The sequence below is a fragment of the Salmo salar genome, chromosome ssa19 (assembly GCF_905237065.1).
Source record: "Salmo salar chromosome ssa19, Ssal_v3.1, whole genome shotgun sequence".
In the NCBI taxonomy this organism is placed as follows: Eukaryota; Metazoa; Chordata; class Actinopteri; order Salmoniformes; family Salmonidae; genus Salmo; species Salmo salar.
In genome coordinates, this window is record NC_059460.1 from 74689405 (window position 1) to 74706697 (window position 17293).

The 17293-nt window shown below is 41.5% G+C and overlaps 1 protein-coding gene across 3 annotated transcripts in view; it reads left to right on the top strand.

Annotated features, from left to right (window-relative positions):
* The first annotated feature begins 8858 nt into the window (after positions 1-8858).
* The window catches only part of LOC106579586 (melanoma receptor tyrosine-protein kinase), a 56207-nt gene continuing 47772 nt past the window's right edge, over positions 8859-17293 (top strand). The window contains exon 1 of one of the 3 annotated variants that reach the window (XM_014159638.2): positions 8859-9399. In XM_014159638.2, coding sequence (XP_014015113.1) covers positions 9321-9399 — 79 coding nt within the window. In that variant the 5' untranslated portion in view covers positions 8859-9320. The remainder of the gene's footprint in view (positions 9400-17293) is intronic. The other 2 variants (XM_014159636.2, XM_014159637.2) reach the window with 2 other exon arrangements.

Sequence of the window (17293 nt, forward strand, 5' to 3'; positions counted from 1 at the left end):
AGCCCTGTACGAGCGGGGTGCTCGTACAGGGCAGACTGGACTGTGCAGGGGCCTGATGGTAGCCGTGCGTAGAGCGGGAGTTGGGTAGCCTGGTCCTCCGAGGCGTACCGGCGACCAGATGCGCTGCGCAGGCATCCTCCTACCAGGCTGGATGCCCGCTCTAGCACGGCACCTGCGAGGGGCTGGAATAACGCGCACCGGACTGTGCGTGCGTATGGGTGAGATAGTGCGCTCCTCAGCGAAACATAGCGCTCTCCACGCCATACGCTCCTCCATATAACCACGGTTAGCTGGCTTCCGGCTCTTCTTACGCCTAGCCAAACTACCCGTGTGCCCCCCCCAAAAAAATTATTGGGGGTGCCTCTCGTGCTTCTCCCTCAGCGCGTCCATGGCCTCGTACCTACGCCTCTCTGCCTTGGCTGCCTCAATTTCCCACTGCGGGCGGCGATACTCCCCAGCCTGGTGCCAAGGTCCGGCCCCGTCCAGAACTTCCTCCCAGGTCCACTTCTCCCGCCAGTCCAACTTGAATTCCCTCTGCTCCTTCCTCTGCTGCTTGGTCCTTGAGTGTTGGGTGATTCTGTCAGGGATTTCTTCGTCTTCTGACGATAACGAAATCATCGTCGGAAAAGGTAGACCAATACGCAGCAGGTATGTGATTGTTCATTTTGAACATTTATTCACTTCAAAACGAATACAAAACAACAAACAAGAAAACGAACGATTCACTGACAGTCTGCAAGGCACAAGGCTAACACAGAACAATCACCCACAAAATACAAGACAAACACACCCAACTAATATAGGACTTCCAATCAAAGGCAACACCAAACAGCTGCCTTCAATTGGAAGTCCAACCCCAATTAACTCAACATAGAACCAGACACACCAGACTAAACATAGAAATACCTAAACATAAACCAAAACCCGGAAATACTAAATCAAACACCCTTTTAACAAACACACCACCCCGAACCACATAAAACGAATACCCTCTGCCACGTCCTGACCAAACTACAATACTAATTAACCCTTATACTGGCCAGGACGTGACAGTACCCCCCCCTTAAAGGTGCTAACCCGGAAGCACCTTAAAAACAAAAACAACAAAGAAAAAACAACCCCAAACAACAAAACCAAAATCCCCCTCTACTAAAGGGAGGGAAGGGAGGGTGGCTGCCGTCAACGACGGCACTGTGCTACACCCCCCCTCCCCAACCCACCTATATCTGGAGGTGGCTCTGGTTCCGGCCGTTCCAGGCTGTCGGGCCACTCTGGCGTCGCCGAGGGGCAGTCGGGCCAGTCTGGCATCGCCGGGGCATCTGGGGGCAGTCTGGCCACTCCGGCAGTTCAGCGCAGTCTGGCCACTCCGGCAGTTCAGCGCAGTCTGGCCACTCCGGCAGTTCAGCGCAGTCTGGCCACTCCGGCAGTTCAGCGCAGTCTGGCCACTCCGGCAGTTCAGCGCAGCTCTGACGACTGTTGACTGGCGGGCAGCTCTGACGACTGTTGACTGGCGGGCAGCTCTGGCGACGACTGTTGACTGGCGGGCAGCTCTGGCGACGACTGTTGACTGGCGGGCAGCTCTGGCGACGACTGTTGACTGGCGGGCAGCTCTGGCGACGACTGTTGACTGGCGGGCAGCTCTGGCGACGACTGTTGACTGGCGGGCAGCTCTGGCGACGACTGTTGACTGGCGGGCAGCTCTGGTGACTGTTGACTGGCGTGGCTGGGTTGACGCACTTGTAGCCTGGTGCGTGGTGCTGGTACTGGGCTTACCAGATTATGAACACGCACCTCCAGGCTAGTGCGGGGAGCGGGAACAGGACGAGTCGGACTGGGTTGACGCACTTCCGGGTCCGCACGAGAGACAGGAGCTGGAAACCCAGGGCTATGGAGGCGCACAGTCGGTCTAGATCTTACCTCCTGCACAACCCGCTTGGCTGGATGGAACTAGTAGCCCTGTACGAGCGGGGTGCTCGTACAGGGCTATCACAGTGCCATCCGTTTTGTCACCAAAGCCCCATATACTACCCACCACTGCGACCTGTACGCTCTCGTTGGCTGGCCCTCGCTTCATACTCGTCGCCAAACCCACTGGCTCCAGGTCATCTACAGGTAGGTAAAGTCCCCCCTTATCTCAGCTCACTGGTCACCATAGCAGCACCCAACTGTAGCACGCGCTCCAGCAGGTATATCTCTCTGGTCACCCCCAAAGCAAATTCCTCCTTTGGCCGTCTCTCCTTCCAGTTCTCTGCTGCCAAAGACTGGAACGAACTACAAAAATCTCTGAAACTGGAAACACATCTCCCTCACTAGCTTTAAGCACCAGCTGTCAGAGCAGCTCACAGATCACTGCACCTGTACATAGCCCATCTATAATTTAGCCCATACAACTACCTCTTCCCCTACTGTATTTATTTATTTATTTTGTTCATTTGCACCCCATTATTACTATTTCTACTTTGCACTTTCTTCCACTACAAATCTACCTTTCCAGTGTTTTACTTGCTATATTGTATTTACTTTGCCACCATGGCCTTTTTTGCCTTTACATCCCTTATCTCACCTCATTTGCTCACATTGTATATAGACTTATTTTTCTACTGTATTATTTACTGTATGTTTGTTTTACTCCATGTGTAACTCTATGTTGTTGTATGTGTCGAACTGCTTTGCTTTATCTTGGCCAGGTCGCAATTGTAAATGAGAACTTGTTCTCAACTTGCCTACCTGGTTAAATAAAGGTGAAATAAAATAAAATAAAAATATGTATAATATTTTGTTTTATCTCTGTGGAGTATGACATGGCCTGCCAGTTCTGGGTGTTCACTTAGCTCTGTCAAAACTGGAGAAAAGACGACTGCCGGCTTTACCAACAACAACAAAAAATGGTGCATTTGCCGTAAGTGCAAGTTGTGAGATGCAGGTTAATTGAATTGAGCTTTAAAAATAGTGTATTAAGTGTGAGAGCATGTGCCAACTCTTGGCCCTCATTCTTTATTCTCCTCCACTTTTCCCACTTACTTTTTCCACTTGTGCTTCATGCATGATCAAATCTCACTGAGGGGTCTCAACTTGCATGCATGCACACACACCAACGCCAGCGTGTCAGTACCCTTACATGTTACTCTTGTTATTATTATTTTTAAATAAAGAGCATGTACTCAGCCCTATACGTTTGGATCAATCTGATGTGTCTCAGAACCAGTTAATGTACTCAGCCCTATAGGTGTGGATCAATCTGATGTGCCTCAGAACCAGTTTATGTACTCAGCCCTATAGGTGTGGATCAATCTGATGTGCCTCAGAACCAGTTTATGTACTCAGCCCTATACGTGTGGATCAATCTGATGTGTCTCAGAACCAGTTAATGTACTCAGCCCTATAGGTGTGGATCAATCTGATGTGCCTCAGAACCAGTTTATGTACTCAGCCCTATAGGTGTGGATCAATCTGATGTGCCTCAGAACCAGTTTATGTACTCAGCCCTATAGGTGTGGATCAATCTGATGTGCCTCAGAACCAGTTTATGTACTCAGCCCTATAGGTGTGGATCAATCTGATGTGCCTCAGAACCAGTTTATGTACTCAGCCCTATAGGTGTGGATCAATCTGATGTGCCTCAGAACCAGTTTATGTACTCAGCCGGGTTGGGGTTAATTCCACAAATTCAATTCTAATTAAATTCCCTCTCCCTGTAAATTCCATTTAATTCAATTCAAATTCCAGGTCAGTCTTTGAATTCAGACTGTCATTCTCTGTTGTAAAGTGTTAGGTACAGAGGCATGTTTGGGCACTGCTTTGTGAGTTTCTAAAGGAAAAGGTGTATTTAAGGACAAATGTTGTTTCGCAATGTCCATAAGAACAACTTCTGAGATGTGTTGTATGGTGTATCATAGTACAGCAGGTCACATACTGCAACACATTTTGAACAAACAGGTCATCCCAGCTGGTCAACTGGGGACTTTATTTTCCACTGGACTTCTCTTACCTTATCATACACTGCAGGTTGTGATTTGAACAAAACAATTGCATGAAAACATTCCGACAGAGTAGTTCATTAATTTTGCTCTTAGGCATCCCACTGGATACTCTCACTGGTTAGAACACGTGGTAAACATGTTAGCATTATGATTCAGATGACCTTGGTTGGACAGTTTTTGTTTCTTAGCAATGTGGGATTATGTGTCCTTTACTACAGCCATTTCCCAGCAACTATAAGACAAGTAAATAAAATGTAAGACAGAGATATTTAAATGAGTTATCTGCACATTTCTTGGACATATTTTGTTTTAAATTGTCAATAAAGTGGATATTTCAGCCCAGATTTTCCGTCTGCAGGTCTTGAGTTTTTGCTTCCGCTCAGTGGTTAAGAAGGCACTTCCAAATTCATTTCATTCACTGTCACCTAATGTACAAAAATAAGAAAGGTAACCCATTTGCCATAATGCTTTGTGTACTCAGAAATGCATAGTTGGCAAAGTAATTTGTGGCATGTTGAAAGCCTTTTTAACTCGAACAAACATAGTTTAATAATGCATTGTGCTTTGAAGGTCCAGTGAGTGCATCATGTTTACAACACAGTAGACCTCAAACTATATTTTATGTAAAGTCTGATTTATGAATAGTTTGTAATAACAGAGTGGCTTTTACATCAAATTATATTTCTCCCCACTATGTGGATGAAGAGAAATTGTGGAAGAGAAATATGAGCTTCAAGTTCCTTATCACTGAGTTAACATAGTCCACACACACCCGCACAGTCGTGAAAAGGGCACGGCAGCGCCTCTTCTCCCTCAGGAGGCTGAAAAGATTTGGCATGGGCCTTCAGATCCTCAAAAAGTTCTACAGCTGCACCATCAAGAGCAGCTTGACTGGCTGCATCACTGCTTGGTATGGCAAATGCACCACCCTCGACCACAAAACACTACAGAGGGTGGTGCGGACAGCCCAGTACGTCACTGGGACCGAGCTCCCTGCCATCCAGGACCTCTATATCAGGCAGTGTCAGAGGAAGGCCTGAAAAATTGCCAAAGACTTCTCCTACCATCCAGCAAACAAACATACGCAAACACACACACATACTTTCATACTTATCATTGGCTGATGCTACTCAGTTCTTTATTTTACTATTATTATTATTATCTATCCTGATGAAAATCAAGTTACCATGCCTTTATGTACAATGAACAAAAATATAAACGCAAAATGTAAAGTGTTGGCCATGTTTCATGAGCTGAAATAGAAGATCCCAGAAATGTTATCACAAATGTTGGGCACAAATTTGTTTACATCCCTGTTAGTGATTTCTCCTTTGACAAGATAAATCCACCTGACAGGTGTGGCTTGTCAAGAATCTGATTAAACAGCATGATTATTACACAGGTGCGCCTTGTGCTGGGGACTGTAAAGGGCTACTCTAAAATGTGCCCCACGTCAATCCAGAGCATCCTAAACATGCTCAATGGGTGACATGTCTGGTGAGTATGCAGGCCATGCAAGAACTGGGACATTTTCAGCTTCCAGGAAATGTGTCCCCACCTGTGCTGGGGACTTCATGTGAAGTCCCCAGCACAGGTGCGCCTTGTGCTGGGGACTGTAAAGGGCTACTCTAAAATGTGCCCCACGGTGGCAGTGGGGTTATGGTATGGGCAGGCATAAGTTACAGACAATGAACACAATTGTATTTTAGCGACAGCAATTTGAATGCACAGAGATACCGTGACGAGATCCTGATGCCCATTGTCATGCCATTCATCCGCCGTCATCACCTCATGTTTCAGCATGATAATGCACGGCCCCATGTCGCAAGGATCTTCTGTACACATTTCCTGGAAGCTGAAAATGTCCCAGTTCTTCCATGGCCTGCATACTCACCAGACATGTCACCCATTGAGCATGTTTAGGATGCTCTGGATTGACGTGTAAGACAGCGTGTTCCAGTTCCCGCCAATATGCAGCAACTTCACACGGCCATTGAAGGGGAGTGGGATAACATTCCACAGGCCACAATCAACAGCCTGATCAACTCTTGCAAAGGAGATGTGTCACGCTGCATGAGGCAAATCGTGGCCACACAAGATATCGAATGGTATTCTGATCCACACCCTTACCTTTTTTTAAGGTATCTGTTACCAACAGATGTATATCTGTATTCCCAGTCATGTGAAATCCATAGATTAGGGCCTAATTAATTTGTTTCAATGGACTGATTTCCTTATATGAACTGTAACTTTAAAATTGTTGCATTTCTATTTTTGTTCAGAATACATACTATATTTACCTCAAATACCTGGTACCCCTGGACAAAGATATGGTACTGGTACTCTGTGTACATAGCTTCATTATTGTGTATTTTATTACTATTGCGTTATTTATATATTTGTAATAATGGTTTTATCATTGGGAAGGGCTCATAAGCAATCATTTCACATTAAAGTCTAAACCTCTTGTATTCAGCGAATGTGACAAATAAAATATGATTTGATATGATTTCAAAAAACATAAAACACCATCAAATCTAAAAACATGGAGAAAAAAAATCTTGGCAAGGAAATGTGACAAGACCGGATGTGAATCACTGCTATACTCATAAATCTTTCTAACAGTGCTGTACAGGAACTCGATTCAACAAGGGCCCTTTACCATTGTAGCGCTAATACCTACTGGGAAGAGATTAGGTAATTTGCTTTGGCTGAGAATCATGTCCCACTTGTATTTGTGACAACACTAAACTACAATATGTTCAGACCTGTATAACCATAATCAAATGCATGATCGACAATAAACTTATATAATCCCCTAGTAGTGGATGTATGTTGCCACAATGTTATTTTTTAAATGTATTTAATGTTTTTAATCACTTTGTTGCATTAAGGGCCTTGTATATACTTGCTCTGTGGTTGCACCATCTGCCTGCCATTTCCTGAATCTCAAACAAATTGTCCAGAACAAGAGAATAGTATGCCCAACTGTTTTCATAACATGTGTCATTAATGTGCAATCTGACTACAGTATTCAATGGTATGTCTGATACATCAGATTTGTTGTGTCATCCAAATCAAGTGATCCCTTGATTGAGGAAATTGTTTCATGGAGACTGGTGCTGTGTGGGTTTATATCAAAACTGCCATTCTATTGCTCTGCCATTTAAAATCCTGGTTCACACCTACCAAGCTATGCACAACTCTGGTCCCAAGTACCTGTCTGACCTCATCCTACCCTCCTGCCCCACACGCACCCATCACTCCTCCAGGTCAGTCTCCCTTCAGCAGACTCACAGCAAGTTAAAAACTATGGGTGACAGGGCTTTGAGTTGTGCGGCTCCTCGGCTGTGGAACGCACTTACAGTCACTGTCAGGGTTGCAGAGTCTCTGGCCTCGTTTAAGACACAAGCTAAAGACAGAGCTGTTCGGAAACGCTTTCAAGGTCCTATGTTCATTTTGTTCTCCTGTCCACCGGATCTGACGACACCTGTATATAGCTTTGATTGTTGTCTGTTTACAATGTTCTGTGTTTTGGATTGTTCTTATTATTAGAATTGGATTTTGGATTTCCTTCAGAACCTTGGGTGTGAGTGAATTTCTATACAAATTAAATGTGTTGTTATTATTATTATTAGTTTAGAATAATACTTAGAGATGTATGATCTTAATTTGAACCAGTTTGCTACAGCAGGAAAATAATCCTGCAGCAACAGGAAATGTCAATTATGTGAATTATAATTAATGGACATTTTTTGTAGGGGTTGATACATTTTTTGTTAGGGCAAATCATGTCTGACATTTTAAAGTGGAAATTACAAACTGTAGAAGCCTTTTTAAACCTCGTTTCCTGACGTGCAGGACAATTCTCAGCAACAAAAGATCCTACAGTTGACAGGGAGAGTACAGATGTGCGAAGGTAGACTGCAGTAGCTGAGAGGAGAATTTAAACTAATCCTACCTGCCTGGAGCAGGAGGAGGGTGGCTCTTGTGGTTTATTTGAAGTTACCCTCAGCATTTGTGATTCATGAGGGCTTGTCAAATCTAGAAGTCTTCACCAGGTTTGCCTTGTCAGGATCTTATTATTTTACCATATCCAAATGAACAACCTGGTCTCAGAGCATTTTGAATGATTCTGCACGTAAATCAGAGACACTCCATTTAGTATTATATGCTACGTTACATATGGTATGTATTAATTTGTGGATGTCCATCACACGAATTACAATTCGTATTATATGTTACGAATTTGCCAAATGTACAATATATTAAACATTTGCAAAAAGTACAATATGTTAACAATTCTGCCTAGGTGGCTAACATTAGCTATGTAGCTTGCTAATGTTAGCTAGGCTAGGGGTTAGCGTTAGGGCTAAGTTTAGTAGTTAAATTAAAGGGTTAAGTTTAGGGTTTTGGTAAGGGTTAGCTAAAAAAGCTATGGTTAGGGGAAAGGGTTAGCTAACATGTTAAGTAGTTGCAAAGTAGATAAAACGTAGTAAGTAGTTGAAAAGTTGCTAAAGTTGTCCGTGATGAAATTCGAACTCGCAACCTTTGGGATGCTAGATCTACACATTATATCCCCTCCCTTAAGTTACCATCTATCTTATGTAACCATACCAAACATAACATACAGTATCATACTAATTTAAGTGGCCCGGATTTACATTTACTATGTTACATCTAGTCTATGAGACCAGGCTGCAATGAAATACAGAGTTAGTTGACCTGCTCAACAACAGATCCTGCCACTCACCATAGAAGGGCATGTTGTGATAGCCTGAGTCTGCATTTCACATCTGACCACCTGACGATGCACATTTTAAGGAATCAGACGCTGTTTACTGACATTCCATTGTGAGTGAGCTGAAATGTCATAATAACATAATAACAATAACAAACATCTTCAACAAACAAACGGGTGTCTTATACAATAGCTTGCAATAAAGTAGCCTAGGCATACCTAGTCTACTTTGCAATACGAACATAAACAACCGAAACAACATGTTATTTGAAGGTTTAAATATTTGAGGCAAAGCCTATGACTGTGAAAGGCAATGCTTGAGATAACTTTCTACTTACCTGCATTGCTGTCGAACGATCCTCCTTCCGAATGACGTCAAAACAGTTGAAAGTTGCTCCGACTGCTATTCTGGAGAAAAAAGAGAGGACCCTTCGCCGGGAAAAGAGAGAGTGCCAGCGCAACTAAGTCCCACCCAAAAAATTACCTCCCCCAGGACGTTAAACGGGGGTAGATACATCACTCAAACTTAGTATTGTTCGCCCAAGACTATGGACAAGTTTCTCCTGTAATTTCATTGAATATAACACATTTTGGAAACAATGCGACCTGGAACTGGAATAGTTATTGCTGCCTTGTTCAGCCTGGGCTGCAGCATGACACTGACTGCGGACAAGAAAGGTAAGCGTGAGACCGACTTTATCACGTATATGCTGTGGGGAATTTGGTAAAAATGGGAAATTAGTAGGGAATAGTAGGCTAGTCTAGGCTAATTACTTGAAAGGAATGATGGACAACTATGAATGACAATTCTTCTGGATATAACACAGTATAACATATAAAACATTTTTGGAGTCATCGACAGCATGTTGTCTAATACTGAAGAAGTTTCACATGATTTCAAAAGCAACTCCCTCTATGGATCAGTAGAAAAAGGTACACAGTAGTATGTATGTAGGCTGATACACTTAAATAAATTGCACTTTTTAGAAAAACTTTTTAAAATTAATAGTACAGTATTGACATATGCAAGCTATTTAGCCTACCTTGCTGAACACCTACCTCATGGCTTCAGATATTTACATAGAGCTCTACAATGTTGTTCCTGTCACTACATTACTGTCTTAAAGTAATTGTCCAGTGTTTCCAGATTTTTATTAAATATGACCTATAATTAATAAGAATATGAGTGAAATAGTTTTCCTTCCCAAAAAATGTAATTAGGTATGTTAAAAAGTATGTTTTCTGATGTTGGAATGGTGTGGGCGTATACCGGTCATTAAAAATATTAACGCAAGTAGACTGCTGATTGGCTAGCTCGTCCTCCTCAGGAGGATGACATCATCCTCTATCAAGAAATAGCAAGCATTTTTAAATAGTCTGTTTGAGATACAGGTTTGAGGCGGGGGGTTTTAAATGGTTTTTCTCTCCAATTTATACTTTGGCCACAAATACGAGTATATGATGAGTCAACAACATTATTTGGGTAAGAGTTAACAAAAATGAATTTTTTAGATTTTCACTGGACAGTTAATTTAAGTCTAATTTCTAAGCAAAATAATAATTTTCATATTCTGAACAGAAACACAATAAATTAAGCAAAAATTGCATCACACAGTGGTAAAACGCTTCACTCCTTACACATCAAACATTACACCTCAAACTTCAAATTAAAATGCAACGTCATCTTTATTTATTTTTTACCCAGCGGCAGATAGCCTAGCGGTTAAGAGCGTTGGGCCAGTAACCAAAAAGTAGACTTAGAGCCGACAAGGTGAAAAATCTGTCGATGAGCCCTTGAGCAAGACACTTAACCCTAATTTCTCCTGTAAGTCGCTCTGTATAAGAGTATCTGCTAAATGACTAAAATGTAAATGTAAAAATGGAGATAAGTAACCCACAAGGAGTTGCAAAGATGCTGTGGGACTGTTCAACCCTGCTCCTTGTCTAAACTGTCTTGGCACATTAGCCACCCCTGGGAAAGAGGAGACAAAATCTGGTGCGGTGTTGTGCCAAAGTTTGTCTCCAGTCCAGATGGTGGTGATGACAGACAGCTGTCCCCTATGGAGCAGGGACTGCCCCATGTCCCCCTGGCTCCCCTGTGGACCTCCACTTGCAGTAGGAGACCCTATAATCTGGCCATAGTGTTAGCTGTCTGTCAAAACACAGCAGATTGTTTGCTAGCAGGTTGTGGATATGTGTGATCTGGTTGGGTTTTTGTTTGGGGTGTTTGGCAAAAGGCAGTGACACATTTCCATTCTATCCAAAATGGATGGAACATGTTAGTATATATTCTATTCTATTATACATTCTGTATTTAATGTGCCGTCATACAGATAGTGTTAAAAATTCGCTGGTTAAAAAAAAGCAACATTAGACATATTTAGCAGTCATTTATAAACGGTGATATAGAAGAAAGAACATATTCTGCCGGGAAGAATTCACAGTTTTGTTTGTTGGAAATGTAGGGACTTGGGAATTCTACAGTGAGCCATTATAAAGTCTGATATATTTAATAATCTATTGAGCACCAGGGAAGAAAGATTTTCCTTTTTAGTTACTAAAATTGATGCATATTGAGCTATATAATGCTGACATGATTTTCTTATATGTTTCTGTAATTAAAAGACCTCTCATCATGAGAGAAAATAATTGAGTTATTGTTCTTCTTTGAATCAGAATAGCTGACTGTTCCTTTTCTTTGTCTGGCGTGACACAACAGCTTCAACAAAAGGTATATCTTGGAAGGACCCTTGTTTAATGCCCACACCCAAATTATCCTGGTTTGTGTGTGTGTGTGTGTGTGTGTGTGTGTGTGTGTGTGTGTGTGTGTGTGTGTGTGTGTGTGTGTGTGTGTGTGTGTGTGTGTGTGTGTGTGTGTGTGTGTGTGTGTGTGTATTAGCCAATTAGTGTTCATCTTCAGTACATTGTCTGAATTGATAAGACTGTTCCTGTGTCATAAACTTGACTCCTTAGGAATGTTCCCTCTGTTTCCACCATAACACAGACTTTAAAGAAAACATGTACAGAATTAGCATTGTTAATAATAAGGATCATTGGTACAGTATGTCAGTGTAATTGTGGTCCATTCTCAATATCTTTTAAAAATTTAATAACTGAGTGATAATAGCAATGTAACGATGTCCTTGATAAAATGAACACAGTTATTTAATGCAAGTAAATAGATGGAAGGGAAATGTGCATAGAGTTGATTGGAAGACCCATCTCAAATTGATGGAAGGAATGTCTTGTTCCTATGACACTGGTTCAGTTTATACCAGGGATGCTGAAGTAACATTTGCTGTTGTTTTGATTCAATGAATGTTATTGTTCTCTAAAACTCTTGCCAGACTCTCCATGGCAGCTGTCTGCATTTAATCATAATTTCATTGTGTCAAGGGGAGTCACGGGTTTTGTTTTGTTTCGCCACTCCGCCTGTGGCCTCGAACAGTTTTAAATACAGTCAAAGCAGCCAGCCATACAGAGCTCATCAGACCAAATACACATTAGAATTACAGTCCTGCAAAGCTGTAGTAGGTCTTTAATGAGTCACACAGTCAATGTAACAGCTTTTAATCCATTGACAGAACGTCCAGGCAGTTGCAAACATCCAGGACTTTTAAGAACCCTGCGGAGCATACTGTAATGGTGGGGTGTTATGGCTCACCAAAGGTCTCACCTATTGTACAGGGGAAGAGTTAAAACAGCACACCAGATAGGGCACACAACTGATTTTGAATGATTTTATAGAATGAGAAGGTAAGGTGGAACTCGTTCCGACAGTTTGTGGACGCCCTCTATATATCCTGTCTGTATGTCAAGTCTTTGTGTCTGGTTCGGGTGTTCATAAAAACACATACAGTATCAAGTATCTCAGTTTGAAATGCAATGCTAAGACAGTAAACTCTTGCCTTAATTGTGACCTTGCCTACTTGCGTATCAACAACACAAAGTTATCACAAAACATTTGAACGAAAGCAATCCATTTGAGAAAAAGAGACATTTCTTTCTTTCTTCCTCAAGATTAGAAAATCAGTTAAAGGAAAACTCCAAAAGCTAGTTTTTGGGTGGAGTTTTCCTTTAAGTTTGTCTGCCTCACCTGTTCTAAAAACGTGTGGCGTCATGTTCTGGACTGCATTTCCCTAGGCTCCATTTATGACAGTATTTCTACCCATCAAATGGTGCACTCTAACCCTACCTGGAATGCTTGTAACGCCTCTGTTTCAAATCATGAAAGTATGGGCTCTATTCAATCTGGATTGCTGAAGTGTAATAGAAATGTAAAGGTGTTTTCTGATTGAGCCGAGATATGTGTTTACCGTGAATGCAGTCTCCGCTAAAAAAAACATTGCCCTTAAATTTCAATCATGCTGTAACATTGAACTTCAGTGATACAGACTGAATCGAGGCCTAAGTATCGAAGTACATTGAAAGGAAGTTGTCAAAATTTCAATCAACTTTTGTTTTTTTTAAAGCTCGATGAGTGAAAGATTTTGATTGGTATGAATGTCATTGACATTTTCTTTTACATGTTCTTTAGACCCCTATCTAAAGGACACCTTATCAGTTTGACTGGAGGAACCTTAATGCTAGAATCCTTAAACAATAACAAAACGGCCATCCTGCCTCTGTTAACGTAAAAAGCTGAGGGACGGGCCTGGTGAAATGTAACCACTCTCAAATTAAGACAGAGCTATGGATGCAAGGACCGACCATCCATGATATCAAAATTATAGTTTTAACCATGTTTGGATGGTATGCAGTGATTGTTTACATTTACATCATTTACAACCATTGGAGTAAAACAAGCTTATATTTTGCGCTCTCATGGGCTTCGACCATTGAACTAAGCAAATGAGGCATCTATAAGTTATATTCTTCAAGAATCAATAGGTATACAGTATATAATTCATTTCTAAGACCACGAGTGGATATAGCAAGATTTTAGCTTTACACCTCCCTCCACAAAGAGTTACAGAAAGAGGTCCCAGATATACGACACTCTATGACAGTAAATTGAACAGCATCCAAGCTGGTCAACAAATAACTTAAATATTTGTTTTTCTTATTCCATGACTTGGCTTTTATTGTTTTAGTGTTGTTTAGCATCGATGTCAATAATCTGCCTAAATACTTCAGTGTCAACAGCATTAGTTCTAATCAGCTATGTCTATGGCACAACAAGGGCACTCTCCAGCGTTGGCATTTGGCTCTAGGGTCTGTCAAAATATTGTCTTCTCAAGCATACGTCGGCTATTCCCAGAACTACAAGTCCTCTCCAACCCAGACGCCAAGCTTTCTCATTGCCGTTTTCACAAGACTAAATCGTCCTTTTGAGATAATTCACGTAAATCACTATTTACTGGAAATTGATTAGAAATCAATCCAAACACTAACATTTAACATTTGATGCCACATACAATTTCAAGAACAATGTAAATACAGAACTTGTTAGGCATTTAGGCATCATCTGTTATTGAGTGTGTGGAGAGTGAACAATGTTCCATTGATTTCAAGCCTGATCATCCAAATGTATCACCCAGGGGGAGGTCACTTGGGAGTGTGTCCACTCTGTAACACTTATCGGTGTTAGTCCAATAGCATTATATTTCACTAATCACAGCTGATCTGTTGGCTGAATTGCAATGGACTTATTTTGCTTGAAAATTATTGGACTTGTTATTGAAACAGCTCTGAAGTCTTATTTGGCAAGTAAATGAGTGAAATTAACCAGAGAATAAATAAAAAAGTTGTACATTCAGATCAGAACAAAATTATACAATAAAGATGAAATTATGTTTACTGTAAAATTAAGAGTTTTATGATTTTATGTGTTTTATACCCAACTGAAAAAAACAAACAAGTGTAAACTCTGCAACTGGTGCAAACACTTCTAGATACAGGTCTATCTATTTGTACTTTAGCAGACATACATTTTTGGTTGTCCCCTGGGCTTGATCTCATTATTTGAATTTGGCACATCATCATAAAAGTAATTTATGGGATAGATCATGCTGCATTAGTTTTGTTTTGGAAAATACCACCAATTTCCCAGGAGAAATACTGAAGCCATTAATAAACCAATGTCTCTGATTAAAAATATCATGGTCAGGCTAATATTTAACACATTTGTTGATGTTGTACTTATGTCCAGAAATAACTACAGACATTGGTGTCTTAAAGTAGAACAGGAGTGTTCAGCCCTCCTCCTGGAGAGCTGCTGGGTCTGCAGGCTTTTTCCCCAGTCCTGCTTTATACTCTGGAAAGGCTTTTGCCCAGTAATGCTTTACACTCTGGAAAGGCTTTTTCCCCAGTCCTGCTTTATACTCTGGAAAGGCTTTTTCCCCAGTAATGCTTTACACTCTGGAAAGGCTTTTGCCCAGTAATGCTTTACACTCTGGAAAGGCTTTTGCCCAGTAATGCTTTACACTCTGGAAAGGCTTTTTCCCCAGTAATGCTTTACACTCTGGAAAGGCTTTTGCCCAGTAATGCTTTACACTCTGGAAAGGCTTTTGCCCAGTAATGCTTTACACTCTGGAAAGGCTTTTTCCCCAGTCCTGCTTTACACTCTGGAAAGGCTTTTTCCCCAGTCCTGCTTTACACTCTGGAAAGGCTTTTTCCCCAGTCCTGCTTTACACTCTGCAAAGGCTTTTTCCCCAGTCCCGCTTTACACTCTGGAAAGGCTTTTTCCCCAGTCCCGCTTTACACTCTGGAAAGGCTTTTTCCCCAGTCCCGCTTTACACTCTGGAAAGGCTTTTTCCCCAGTCCCGCTTTACACTCTGGAAAGGCTTTTTCCCCAGTCCTGCTTTACACTCTGGAAAGGCTTTTTCCCCAGTCCTGCTTTACACTCTGGAAAGGCTTTTTCCCCAGTAATGCTTTATACTCTGGAAATACTTTTTCCCCAGTCCCGCTTTACACTCAGGAAAGGCTTTTTCCCCAGTTCTGCTTTACACTCTGTAAAGGCTTTTTCCCCAGTAATGCTTTATACTCTGGAAATACTTTTTCCCCAGTCCTGCTTTACACTCAGTTCTGCTTTACACTCTGTAAAGGCTTTTTCCCCAGTAATGCTTTACACTCTGAAAATACTTTTTCCCCAGTCATGCTTTACACTCAGGAAATACTTTTTCCCCAGTCCTGCTTTACACTCTGGAAAGACTTTTCCCCCAGTCCTGCTTTACACTCAGGAAAGGCTTTTCCCCCAGTCCTGCTTTACACTCAGGAAAGGCTTTTTCCCCAGTCCTGCTTTACACTCAGGAAAGGCTTTTTCCCCAGTCCTGCTTTACACTCTGGAAAGGCTTTTTCCCCAGTAATGCTTTACACTCTGGAATTTTACTAATCAAGATACGAAGGACAGGGCTGGAGCAAAAACCTGCCTATCCAGTAGTTCTCCAGGAAGAGTGTTGGCCGCCCCTGGAGGAGAGATTCTCAATTGTCTTGAGTTTCAAGTATACTATCATAAAATTGGTGTTATATAGTTGTTTTCTTCAAATTGTCTGAATCCTGTCAGCGTCAAAATAGGTTTAACTAAAATATACTCCGTATACACTGTGAATGTATGGTCCTTCTGTAGTAACAAATAAACCATTATGCTATCTTATGTCATCTGAAACGTGTTTCTATACATGTATGTTCCACCTCCTCGTTAACTGCACTATCTAATTTAAAGCAGCCTTAAAGTCATTTTCCATTTGTTTTTAATATAAAGCTGCTGGTACACCTTTCTGTCTTTGTTGGCAACATTTACTTAAAGGGGAACTTCTTTGTACTTAAAGTGGAACTGCTCAGTGAATAATATTCTTGTCTCTCGCTACATACTCTGTGAGAGACAGGGAGACATCTAAAGCCTGATCTCAAAATCTCGAGTCCAAAGTGTTGTGAAATACTGGCTTGCGGGGGAAAAACAAAAATCCTGTCGCTGGGTTGATTCTTCTTATGTGGTGTTGTTTTCATATGTAAATTATTCAGACCAGTCAGTCATGGTGATTAAATGCGAGACATTCACCTAGGAGAGAACATATTTTGTGTTCCTATTGAGATAAGAAGCTAAAAAGCCCTTCTATTCGCTAAGAGAGTGACATACCCCTCTTGCTGTTTCAGCACAGGTATCAGAAAGCAGATTACAGTTTTTTTGTGAAAGACTCGACTTAGACCCAATTCTTAGAATGAATCTGGATCTAAGATTAGTATTGCGTAGTGAACCGCACCTTATTTTTCACAAAAGACTGGAAATGAATCCAAAATAAAGTCAGAAGGGAGACAGCATGGATTATATGACAGTGTGTCTGTGAAAGAGTGAATGCATTTGTGACTTACTGGATGTGTGACAGAGTAAGCTAATATGTTTGAAGATCTAATTAATTATGTTTTCTCAACCAAATTCCCTGCCGTTTTACTCATATGTTTGTTTCCTCCCATTTAAATCTTCCTTCCTGCTTTGACAAACAAGGCCAGTTGTTTTTTTAATCCTCATTGCCATGCCATGTTGAAACATCAGGGTCACCTTCCTCTGCCTCAGTTCAGTGTTGACTTTGACAGATTTCACCTTCCAGTCTTCACTGAGGTCATTTCCAGCAAA